The sequence below is a fragment of the Chiloscyllium punctatum genome, chromosome 24, assembly GCF_047496795.1.
Source record: "Chiloscyllium punctatum isolate Juve2018m chromosome 24, sChiPun1.3, whole genome shotgun sequence".
NCBI classification, from domain to species: domain Eukaryota; kingdom Metazoa; phylum Chordata; class Chondrichthyes; order Orectolobiformes; family Hemiscylliidae; genus Chiloscyllium; species Chiloscyllium punctatum.
The window spans coordinates 68,600,500-68,613,721 of NC_092762.1; the positions used below are offsets into that span (position 1 = coordinate 68,600,500).

Below are 13,222 nucleotides of genomic sequence, written 5' to 3' on the forward strand. Positions count from 1 at the left end.
GGAAAATGGCACACAGATAGAATTCACTCTCTCTTTCATGGCAGTCCAACATACATAAATATTAGTAAACATTTGTCTGTTTCAATATTACCACTATATTTAAGGCAATTACTAGAGTACAGATATTTTTCATCTCTGTTAGTGTGATGTATAAGGTGGTGACTGACACATCATACCCTCTGATGAAATAATTCTCTGTACGACACACCAATCAGCTCATTACAAACTAATAGGCAGCACATAGCAAGCTTCTTGCCCTATCAGACACTTTGATACTGGTGTCAAGTTGCCAGAAGATGTCAGCCAATTAGTTTCTATACCCTAAGGACCATGATTCAAGACCTACTCTGAGGGAATCCAGTGATGAGATGGTAAGGCATTTTCTCTTTGTGTTGTTGGATGCGGCACATAGGGTTGGAGACAAGGGTCAGAGGTGATTCTGAGAGACCATCCATCTTTGACCCCTATCCTTGCCTCTGACTTTCCCAGATTTGGGGTAATTGGCAGCGAAAATTAATAGGCAGGTCAACCTGATTTTCAGATCATGAAACTAGCCACCTTTCCTACCATCCACCAGGGAGACAGGTATTTCGGGGAGATGGTGAATTGAAACTATTCAGTAGCCATCAATTGATCACTTAAGGTGAGTGGTGAGTCAAGAAAGTCATCCATTTTCAGTAGCATTTAATGGTAGAGTTGATGAGAAGGGAGCAAGTTTCTATCCATGTCAAATTCATCCAATTATTTCTTCATCTTTCCACCTTTCTTGATATCTCTAAGGAAAGAAAAATACCACCCATATTACCTGTCAGAAAATGCTGAAATAGTCAGATCAGCTGTTATCTGTGGAGAGGGAAATGTATCAGACATGATCCACTGACTATTGCCAATATTTTGCATTTTTATTCCAAATTTTCAGCATCAGTGGTGTACTCTATCCTTGGTTCTGTGTGCACATAGGGTTGGAGACAAGGGTCAGAGGTGATTCTGAGAGACCATCCATCTTTGACCCCTATCCTTGCCTCTGACTTTCCCAGATTTGGGGTAATTGGCAGCGAAAATTAATAGGCAGGTCAACCTGATTTTCAGATCATGAAACTAGCCACCTTTCCTACCATCCACCAGGGAGACAGGTATTTCGGGGAGATGGTGAATTGAAACTATTCAGTAGCCATCAATTGATCACTTAAGGTGAGTGGTGAGTCAAGAAAGTCATCCATTTTCAGTAGCATTTAATGGTAGAGTTGATGAGAAGGGAGCAAGTTTCTATCCATGTCAAATTCATCCAATTATTTCTTCATCTTTCCACCTTTCTTGATATCTCTAAGGAAAGAAAAATACCACCCATATTACCTGTCAGAAAATGCTGAAATAGTCAGATCAGCTGTTATCTGTGGAGAGGGAAATGTATCAGACATGATCCACTGACTATTGCCAATATTTTGCATTTTTATTCCAAATTTTCAGCATCAGTGGTGTACTCTATCCTTGGTTCTGTGTAAAAATCTGATTTTATAGCAGTGATTAGTTAACTAGCAAAGTTTGTGACAACTTTAGAAGGTGAAATGGCCAGTGCAACAAATTTTCTCCACCTTCCAAGCTAGGAAACATGAAACAGAAGAACTCTAGTGACATCAGTGGCAGAGCATGAAATTACAATAGTTGTTTAACAGCCAAAAGGTTAAGATAGTGATTAACAATGGGAAAATCTGACATGGGAAAATGACAAAATATGACTGCAGGACGTAATATTTTCTACATAGATGTTGCATGCTAAGATATCAGATTGTTTGATTTGTTATTTTTAAACTCTTGAAATGTTGGCCACTAGTTGCTACAGTAACAATAAAGTAAACATTATTCCAGGCAACTGCTTTGATTTTTAATATTTAAATGTAGAACTTGCAAATGTCTGCACTTTAGTAATTATCCTAAATATAGTGGTAACATTGAAACAGACAATTTTGACTAAAATTTATGTATGTTGAACTTCCATGATCACAATCATTTTTGTGAAGAAAATGCTTCCCTAAACAGAAAGATATAGCATATATTGTCTTGAAATCAGCATGTTAATACAAGTAAACCTTCTAAGTTTACTCAGTGATCACTTTTATTTTCAATGTATTTATCACCTTGATTATATCTGTATTGATTTTTAATCTTTGTGATTCTGTCCACTCATGAACATTTCAGAGGACCTTCTGTAATTCTTTAATTAGTTTCGATATTCCCTAAACTCATTCACCCTCAGTTTAGGGTCATTTGCAATGCTCACCAACATTTAGTGCATTTCTGATTCCAGGTAATTCAAATAGATCAGAAATGTTAGGCACTCCAATACCGGCCTTAGTACGTTCCATTCATTTTAACTGATTCATTTGCCAAATTACAACTTACGTTTCCTATTCCTTCAAACTATGTGTCAGTCTTTCGTGTTGACCCAATGCTTTCAAAAAGTCTAAACATAAAATATTATAGCAATTTCAATGCACACTAGAGAAGTCAGTTCTGAAAAAATATAAAGGAGATTAATGTTGTATGTAAGGAGAAAAGGTTAGCACTCTGCTTGATAAGGATCGCAGGGGTTCACGTGACTTTACAACACACAAATCATTAAGGCATTACCATCTGCTTACTGGCATCTAATTGTATTGGGGGTCCTCTTGTCATGCAGTGGTAGTGTCCCTACCCCTGGACTGGGAGTCTGGGGTTCAAGACCTACCTGCTCCAGATGAATGTAATAACATCATGAATAGGTTGATTAGAAAAGTAGGTTAAAGTAAAAAAAAAGTCAGGGGAACTTTCCCTCTTTTGCTCTAAATAATATAAAATTTTATATTGTATGAAATTGCTTTCAGCAAAACATGCTGTTATGGAATGCATATGATCCTAATGTCCCTTTATCTAGGGGACTTGAATACAAATAAACAGACATCATACTGTAGTCATACAAATAGTTAAACTTGCACCAGTTCAATTCTGGACACTGCACATGAGGAAGGATATATTAATGTATGAGGGACTGCAATGACCAGAATGATACATAGATTTCAAGCATTAAATTAGGAAAGATTACACAAACTAGAGATTCCTGGAATTTAGTTTTCAAAACGTAAAGAGAACTAACAGGGTAGATAGAGATAAACAATTTTGGCTGAAAATTAGAAGACTCTAAGACATGGTGTAGAAACAGAGCCAGGCCTCTCAGCAGTGAAATTGACTCATAGAATCCCTATAGTGTGGAAGCAGACCATTGAGTCCACACCAACCCTCTGGAGAGCATTCCACCCAGACCCATCCTATCCCTGCGTTCCTATGGCCAATCCACCTAACCAGTACATCTTTGGACTATGGGAGGAAACTGGAGCACACCCATGCAAACACAGGGAGAAACTCCACATAGACATTGGCCAAAGGTTGGAATCAAGCCCGTGTCCCTGGTACCGTGAGGCAGCAATGCTAACCACTGAGTCACCATACCAATGAAAATTTGGACCATACTTCCAAATAGCGTTGTTGCTGGATCAATTGTTTATTCTAAATGGGGGATTGAGTTTAAGAGATGGATCAAGTTTAAGAGCCGCGAGGTTTTGCTACAGGTCTACAAGTCCCTGGTGAGACCACACTTGGAATATTGTGTCCAGTTCTGCTCGCCCTATTATAGGAAAGATACAGGGACTTATGAGAGGGTGCAAAGACGGTTTACCAGGATGCTGCCTGGACTGGAGGGCTTGTCTTATGAAGACAGGTTGACTAAACTTGGACTTTTCTCTCTAGAGAGAAAGAGGAAGAGAGGTGACCTGATTGAGGTATACAAGGAAATTAGTCCAACACCGGCATCTCCAAATCAAGGAAATGAGAGTCAATAGCCAGAGACTTTTCCCCAGGGCAGGATTGACTGACACAAGGAGTCATAGTTTTAAGATATTAGGAGAAAGGTATAGAGGGGATGTCAGAGTTAGGTTCTTTATGCAGAGAGTTGTGAATGCATGGGATGCGTTGCCAGTGGTGGTGGTGGAAGCAGAGTCATTAGGGACATTTAAGCAACTGCTGGACATGCACATGGACAGCAATGAATTGAGGGATGCGAAGGTTAGGTTAGGTTATTTTACATTAGGATTAATCCTCTGCACAACATCATGGGTCGAAGGGCCTGTTCTGTGCTGTACTTTTCTATGTTCTAAATCTTAGATTGACATGTTTCAGTTAACCAAGGTTATTAAGTGATATTGGGGATATCTGGGTACAGGTATTTGGACTTAGATTACAGATCAGCCATGTTTTAATTGAATGCCAGAATGGACTCAAGGTGCTGAATGGTCTCCTCCTGATCTTATTTTCCTGACTGGCTTATACTGAGTGATAACAAGATATATGTGACATATGAGAGGATCCAGGCCAAAATGAAACTGTGAATTTATTCTTGGTCTTACAAGTATGTTCCTCTGTTCAGCACCTTCCCCCTTCAGCTGCCTGTGATTTTTTTAAAACGTCTTGCCTTTTATTATATCTTTCACAATCTCAGTGTTCCCAAATTGCTTTACAGCCCATTAAATAGTTTTGAATGGTGGTCACCGTTGTAATGTAGGAAACACAGCAGCTAATTTGTGCTCAGTAAGCTCTTAGAAACAACAACATGTAAAGACAAACTAAGTTGTTTTACTGATGTTAATTGGTGGATAAATATTGGTCAGACCACTGGATGGTAACATTTCTTCAGAGCATTTTTTTTTTCTCACCAGGCAGAAAGGACTATGCTAGAGGATCAGATAGCGATCACAGAAACTGAGAAAGCCATCAATGAACTTGAGAAGAAGCTTCCTCCTCAAACTCCTGTCAGAACAGATTTGAAAAAGACATGTACCACCCTGAAAGGAAAGCCAGGAGGCTGCAAGGTTGAGGCAGCTGATAAAAAACAGATCTCTGCATACATTAAGGAGATCAAAAGCATTAAAAGTGGATATAAGCCAAAAGATAAAGACTCAGAAACCAGGTCCAGTAAGGACAGAAAAGATCACAAGCCTGAATTTGAAAAGAAAGATGATAAGTACTTCAAAAAGGAACACAAGGAGGAAAAACACAGGGGCCACCAGGGCTATCAAGAGCAGCACTTCAAAGAAGGTGATGGCAAGAAGCTTTCCAAGGGCAAAGAAGAGGGATGCGATAAGGGGAGTAAATTTAATCAGGTCGATTTTCCAAGAAGACATGAGAAAAATGTGAAACAAGGAACATACAACAAACACCAAGGCCATTATAAAGACTTTGAGAAGCACAAGTATTTCATTAAGCAAGATGACAACAAAAAACATGATTATAAAGTGCATAAAGAATATAGTAAGTACAGAGTATTCAAACGCAGTAAGCATTATGGAGGTGAAAGCATTTACAAGAAGGGTGGCATGGGAAAACACTTCGGTAAAAATAAATTCAAAGAAAGTAGAAAACATGACTAATTAGGTTCAAGTTCCAACTTAGATGTATTTGTGATGAGTTGCAATGACTAGAAAATATTTCCACCTTGTCTGAAATGACTAAACAGAAATGTTAGTTTATATCAGTGAAGTGCAATGTTTCTAAATAAAATTACAGCTATTATTGCACCAAATAAAAATCTCCTTGTGTCAAAAAGGATTATTTATTTGTGTGTGAAGTTAACATTTTTAACACTGCCTCACAGGCACTCAAATTATCTAAACCAAGTACAGCTGTATAATGAGGCAGTGGTGTGTAACTCAGTAATTTCCACACCGGAGCAAGGAATTGTCGAGAGCAAATGGTATATTCACTTTGAGATTCCTGTTTGTTGAATTACACACCCGAGTATACTGCACTGTGTGTTTCAAATTCTCTTAGTCTGTCAGTGGATTAGACATGCCTTATTTGTGTGTCATTTTCTAGTCTCCAAGAAACTAGGTGGTGCAAATTCGTGTCACAGAAATTAAAGTGGGTACTCAGATCTGCAGCTGTGGTAAATATTCTGGCTAAAACTGTCTTAATTTCTTATCCCAACTAATAGGCCCTCTATCAAATACCCTCAGACAGTAACATTGTAGCTTCAGTATTATAGCACTGCACAGCCCAGCTCTGGCCTTCAATTTTTATTTTGGTGGCAGTAAATATTTGTGGGCGGCACGGTGGCACAGTGGTTAGCACTGCTGCCTCACAGCGCTGGAGACCCGGGTTCAATTCCCGCCTCAGGCGACTGACTGTGTGGAGTTTGCACGTTCTTCCCGTGTCTGCGTGGGTTTCCTCCAGGTGCTCCGGTTTCCTCCCACAGTCCAAAGATGTGCAGGTCAGGTGAATTGGCCGTGCTAAATTGTCTGTAGTGTTAGGTAAGGGGTAGATGTAGATGTAGGGGTATGGGTGGGTTACGCTTCGGCGGGGCGGTGTGGACTTGTTGGGCCGAAGGGCCTGTTTCCACACTGTAAGTAATCTAATCTAATCTAATCTAATCTAAATATGTATGTTCACAATACTGGGATGAATAGATGTAATGAATATCAGGGTTTCTTTCTTTATTATTGTTATATTAGGATCTGCTGAAGCTGAATCCATTATTTATGTGCTTTTATGCTCTCTCTTTATGGATTATATAGTTTAAACTCTGTTTATGGTCCATGGATGGAATTTTCCCCTTTTCCCTGGTGTGATGTGAGCAATGATGTGAGAATGAAAAATTCAGAGTCTTGACATTGAGAAAGGGTTTTATGATTTTCCATTCAAGCTTATAGCAATTTCATGATCACAGAATCCATACATAGAAGCTCATCAAGTCTGCAACAACCCTCCAAATACCCTAATCCTCTAAACCTGCATTTCCCATGGCTAATCCATCTAGCCTGCAAATCCCTGGAGATGATGGGCAATTTAGAATGGCCAATCCATCTAACCTGCACATCTTTGAACTGTGGGAGGAAACCAGAGCATTCAGAGAAAACCCACACAAACACGGGGAGAATGTGCAAACTCCGCACAGATGGTCGACCAAGGGTGGAATCAAACCGGGTCCCTGGTGCTGTGAGGCAGCAGCGCTAACCACTGAGCTACAATGCCATCCTTTGAAAATGAACACCTTACTTCCTGAATTTGTATCTAATTATGGCCCCAACATGCCTTATTTGTGTGTCATTTTCTATTCTCCGAGAAACTAGGTGGTGCAAATTCGTGACGCAGAAATCAAAGTGGGTACTCAGATCTGCAGCTGCAGCTCAATGAATGGTTTCCCCTGACACGATCCGACTGCTTCTTCACAACAATGTCCCTGCATGCTCAAATAAAAGTAAAATGTTTCGGATGCTGGAAATCTGAAAGACAAATAACAGAAAGTGCTGGAGAAACACAGCAACTGTGTAGAGAGAAATAGCATTAAAGATTTTGAGCTCAATGTTTTGGAATCATGCATGCTCCATGGACTCCATCCTCCTCAGCATTTTGTTCACATTTGCCTTTGGCAAATCATCAGTCACATCACTTCATTGTGCCTGCTGTCAGTCCAACACATACACACCATTTCAATCCTTTAACACTTTGCTTTGGGGCTCACAAGCACCACGACTTGCATACTTCTGCCAAGCAACATTCCCTGTAAGCTGTGCAGCCACTGGGAGGATCCCCATACACCAATTGGTTTGCTGATGCACTGACTTCCACTTCCAGAAGCTGCTACTATGCGCTGATCTTAGAGGTCTGCGCAGCAGAAAAAAAATTAGGGAAACCTTTGCTGCCAGATTACCATTCATGCAGGGCCACACAGAATGCATCTACCACACACTTACACAGGATATATCATATGGCTTTTAGCTTTCTTTCTTAGTGCCCACTCACTTGTAGCTGCTAGCCACTGTCTGGTTCACATTGTTTTCTTAGTATATGTTCAACATCTTCAGCACTGACTTATTGGCTGTCAGCCTATATGTGGTCAACATTGCTTTCTGAGAACACAAGACACTCTGTGTGCTGTTACAGGCTGCCATCCTCTGTGCATGAATTTCTCTTCAGTGCAGATGGAGAGGCAGGCAGCTTGTGTCACTGGGGTGTTTACACAGTCAAGGGTGTGAACATGTCACAGTGCTTCACTGTTATGTTAACCTCACACCTTTAACATGAGCCAGTAATTTACACAACAAACACTCTGCATGAGCTTCAAGCAAATGATTGTGTTTGAAAGTCAAAGCAGAGTAATCCATTGTGGAGAAAAAGGGAATTATAGATGGTCTGGGGATGTCATCAGAGTCAGTCAAAGGGGCTCATCAGTTATCAGCCAAAAGTATTGGCCTAGGTCAGTCAGGGCAGTTAGTCTTAGCAAAATCTGAGCATCTATGTTCTTCTAGTCTGGGGTTTGGGCATGATCAGACCTTCAGGCCAAGTGCAAGCAGTCTGAGCATTGGGAGCTGTGGAGACATCAGTCCCAGCTGGGTCAGTTTATCCTGAAATGAGACAGGAGTCTGATTGAAGTGAATAGAACTGGATTTAGTGGGAATGCATGAACGTAAGAAGTGGTGAGGTGTCCCCAGTGACAGAGTGGGAAGTTCAGAAGGCAGCAAGGCTAATGGTTTCAGAGGACATGGTGGGTGAGAACTGTTGAATTAATATGATGCTTGCAATAGCGAGAATTGTAATCTAGAAACCTTGCAAGAGGTATGTGTAGAGGCAGAACTAGTGGCTCAGTGAGTGTGAAGGTTCTGAGAAATGATGATGGCATTTACCATTATGGGACACAGAAGATCATTGATTGCTTTTCTGCACTAAAGTTGTCCCACTTCACCCAAACGCAGCTATGACCAAGGCTGCAGTTTAGGTTTGGCTTAATTTGGTGGTGAGGCCTACAATGACAGTCCATAGGAAAAAGGGCTGCTCTCTTCTCCACCAGTTTGTCCATCAACACTTCCAGGTATCTGTCCAAAGTGCAGGGAGCAAGCTTTCCCATACTCTGGGCCATGTCCTCAGTGATAACAGTTAAGTATCACAGTGTGAGTGGTAATTCTAGGCTTGCAGCATTTGTCGTTGTGTACAACTGGGCTTTAAATGTGACAAAGTTGGCAGGAATGCCAGAAGCTCCCAACAGTGCTAAGAACTCCTGTCTCTCCATCTATTTGATTCCATGCAAAGGGCTCAAGAGTGTCTCAGCATAATTCATGAGAAGATTGTTTGAGAAATGTCATTCAGAGCCATGTCAGTACTCCATGAATCTCACATGATAAACCAGGTTAAGTAAAAATGGAAAACTTCCATCTTATGCCCTTTTTGGTTTAAAAATTTCTGCAAAATGCATTGTTGTCAATAATTGCTTCATCAGGCTGTTGCCCACAGGGAAAACTGGAATCAATTGCTCCTGAATGATAGGCCACTTTCAAAGTAAATTAACATATCCACAAAAGAAGGTTTACCCTTTAAGCACCTTATAAAAATTCTAAATCTAAGCAATCTGAAATATGGTTAAAAATCACACAACACCAGGTTAAAGTCCAACAGGTTTATTTGGAAGCACTAGCTTTCAGAGTGCTGCTACAACCACCTGATGAAGGAGCAGCACTCTGAAAGTGAGTGCTTCCAAATAAACCTATTGGACTATAACCTGGTATTGTGTGATTGTTAACTTTGTCCACCCCAGTCCAACACCGGCACTTCCAAGTCAATCTGAAACATGTCCTGCTTATCTTACTTGTCTGTCCATCCTTCTGCCCTCTTTCTGGTATATCTATCTCACCTCTATCCAAGGCCCTAAAGGGACCTTCCACATCCATCAAAGTTTCACCTGCACATCTACCAATATCATTTATTGTATCCGTTGCTCCCGATGTGGTCTCCTCTACATTGGGGAGACTGGGCACCTCCTAGCAGAGCGCTTTAGGGAACATCTCCGAGACACCCGCACCAATCAACCAAACCGCCCCGTGGCCCAACATTTCAACTCCCCCTCCCACTCTGCCGAGGACATGGAGGTCCTGGGCCTCCTTCACCGCCGCTCCCTCACCACCCGCGCCTGGAGGAAGAACGCCTCATCTTCCGCCTCGGAACACTTCAACCCCAGGGCATCAATGTGGACTTCAACAGCTTCCTCATTTCCCCTTCCCCCACCTCATCCTAGTTTCAAACTTGCAGCTCAGTTACTGTCTCCTTGACTTGTCCGACCTGCCTATCTTCTTTTCCACCTATCCACTCCACCCTCTCCTCCTTGACCTATCACCTTCATCTCCTCCCCCACTCACCCATTGTACTCTATGCTACTCTCTCCCCACCCCTACCCTCCTCTAGCTTATCTCTCCATGCTTCAGGCTCACTGCCTTTATTCCTGATGAAGGGCTTTTGCCCGAAACGTTGATTTCGCTGCTCGTTGGATGCTGCCTGAACTGCTGTGCTCTTCCAGCACCACTAATCCAGTATCTATTGTTATTGCCATGTGTCTGCCTATCTGCCTCTGCTTTTCCCATTGTCTGTTGTCCCCATGTTTTATTTCCCTTATAGATGTTTATAATAATTGTCAAGTTTTGAACCTATTAACAGCCTAGATTCTTATTCCACACTGTATGGTGCTGGAAAGAATATAAATTACTGGCTGCTCTAAAATACATGAAGTATTTAAAGTATTGATATTTTTGTTAATTGAATAATAACATCTGTCTACAATGATTTCTGCTTTTTTTTTATGGTGCTCATCATTCCCAGAATGTGAATTGTTCTGAATGACATGAATTCTCATGTAGCCAGACCTAAGCAATTGAGAATTAATGCATAAATGTGTTCCTCTGAGACAGGCAAGAAGGGGTAAGATAAAGGAACCTTGGATGACGAGAGCAGAGGAGCTTCTCGTCAAAAGAAAGAAGGCAGCTTACGTAAGGTGGAGCAAGGAAAGGGTTTTGCTCAGCTCTAGACGATTACAGGCAGGCAAAGAAGGAGCTCAAAAATGGTCTGAGGAGAGCCAGGAGGGGGCACGAGAAAGGCTTGGCAGGAAGGATTAGGGAGAATCCAAAGGCATTTTACACGTATGTGAGGAATAAGAGAATGATCAAAGAAAGAGTAGGGCAGATCAGGGATAGCATAGGGAACTTGTGTATAGAGTCTGAAGAGGTAGGGGAAGCCCTAAATGAGTTTTTTGCTTCTGTCTTTACTAAAGAAAAGGACCTTGTAGTGAATGAAACCATTGAGGAGCAGGTAAGCATGCTGCAATGGATAGAGATTGAGGAAGCTGATGTGTTGAAAATTTTGACAAATATTAAGATTGACAAGTCGCCAGGGCCAGACCAGACTTGTCCTCGGCTGCTTTGGAAAGCGAGAAATGTGACTGCTTCGCCGCTTGCGAAAATCTTTGCATCCTCATTCTCCACCGGAGTCGTACCGAAGGACTGGAGGGAGGCAAAATGTAATTCCTCTCTTCAAGAAAGGAAATAGGGAAATCCCTGTCAATTACAGACCAGTCAGTCTCACGTCTGTTGCAAAGTGTTAGAAAGGACTCTGAGGGATAGGATTTATGACCATCTGGAAGAGCACGGCTTGATTAAATGCAGTCAGCACGGCTTTGTGAGGAGCAGGTCATGCCTCACAAATCTTATTGAGTTCTTTGAGGATGTTACTAGACAAGTTGATGATGGTCAAGTGGTGGATGTTGTGTATATGGACTTCAGTAAGGCATTTGATAAGGTTCCCCATGGTAGACTTGTTCAAAAGGTCAGGAGGAATAGGATACAGGGAAATTTAGCTGTCTGGATACAGAATTGGCTGGTCGACAGGAGACAGCGAGTGGTAGTGGAAGAAAAATATTCTGCCTGGAAGTCAGTGGTGAGTGGTGTTCCACAGGGCTCTGTTCTTGGGTCTCTACTCTTTGTAATTTTTATTAATGACTTGGATGAGTAGATTGAAGGATGGGTTCGCAAATTTGCAGATGACACAAAGCTTGGAGGTGTCGTTGACAGTATAGAGGACTGTTGTAGGCTGCAGCGTGACATTGACAGGATGCAGAGATGGGCTGAGAGGTGGCAAATGGAGTTCAACCTGGATAAATGCGAGGTGATGCATTTTGGAAGGTCGAACTTGAAAGTTGAGTACAGGTTTAAAGACAGGATTCTTGGCAGTGTGGAGGAACAGCGGGATCTTGGTGTGCAGGTACATAGATCCCTTAAAATTGCCACCCAGGTGGACAGGGTTGTTAAGAAAGCATATGGTGTTTTGGCTTTCATTAACAGGGGGATTGAGTTTAAGAGCCGTGAGATCTTGTTGCAGCTCTATAAAACTTTGGTAGGACCGCACTTGGAATACTGCGTCCAGTTCTGGTGGCCCTATTATAGGAAAGATGTGGATGCTTTGGAGAGGGTTCAGAGGAGGTTTACCAGGATGCTGCCTGGAATGGAGGCTTATCTTACGAAGAGAGGTTGACTGAGCTCAGACTTTTTTCATTGGAAAAAAAGAAGAGAGGGGACCTAATTGAGGTTTACAAGATAATGAGAGGTATAGATAGAGTTGATAGCCAGAAGCTTTTTTCCAGGGCAGAAATTGTTAACACGAGGGGTCATAGTTTTAAGCGGTTTAGCAGAAAGTGTAGAGGGGATGTCAGAGGAGGGTTCTTTACACAGAGAGTTGTGAAATCATGGAATGCGATGCCAGCAGCAATTGTGGAAGCGAGGTCACTGGGGATATTTAAGAGACTGCTGGACATGCATAGTGTCACAGAAATGTGAGGGTTCGTACATTAGGTTTACCTCACATGAGGATCAATGGTCGGCACAACATCGTGGGCTGAATGGCCTGTTCTGTGCTATACTGTTCTATGTTCTATGGTCTAATTCCATTTTGATCTATTCCAATTTGAACCAATCATTGGTGCAGAACTTTAACAATGGAAAGGGATGAGGATTATTGAAGCAAATTATTCATTTCAATAATTCTCATCCCTTTCCATTGTTAAAGTTCTGCACCAATGATTGGTTCAAATTGGAATTAATTCTCACTTGCTTAGATCTGGCTACATGAGAATTCATGTCATTCAGAACAATTCACATTCTGGGAATGATGAGCACCATTAAAAAAAAGCCAAAATCATTGTAGACAGATGTTATTATACTGATGTTTTTGTCATGATTCTTGTTAAGTTTTCTGTTCATGTATTCACGTGAAACTTTGCTGCAACTTAAGCATATATTCTCTCAGTGGAAGAAGTCTAGTCATCAGGAGTATTGACAACCTGAGTCATGATGCTCTAGATTCTTAATATAAACTTCTATTATTA

At 41.4% G+C, this 13,222-nt stretch overlaps 1 protein-coding gene and 1 non-coding gene across 4 annotated transcripts in view; both read left to right on the top strand.

Moving 5' to 3' along the window:
• Nucleotides 1-5,598, top strand: part of LOC140494663 (uncharacterized) — a 58,307-nt gene extending 52,709 nt beyond the window's left edge. For all 3 annotated transcript variants that reach the window (XM_072594096.1, XM_072594097.1, XM_072594098.1), the window contains one exon: nucleotides 4,746-5,598. In XM_072594096.1, the coding sequence (XP_072450197.1) occupies nucleotides 4,746-5,456 (711 nt within the window). In that variant the 3' untranslated portion in view covers nucleotides 5,457-5,598. The remainder of the gene's footprint in view (nucleotides 1-4,745) is intronic.
• LOC140494880 (U6atac minor spliceosomal RNA) lies at nucleotides 2,535-2,658 on the top strand. Its single transcript, XR_011964054.1, has one exon. It is a non-coding gene; the product is annotated as a U6atac minor spliceosomal RNA (small nuclear RNA).
• Nucleotides 5,599-13,222: the final 7,624 nt, after the last annotated feature.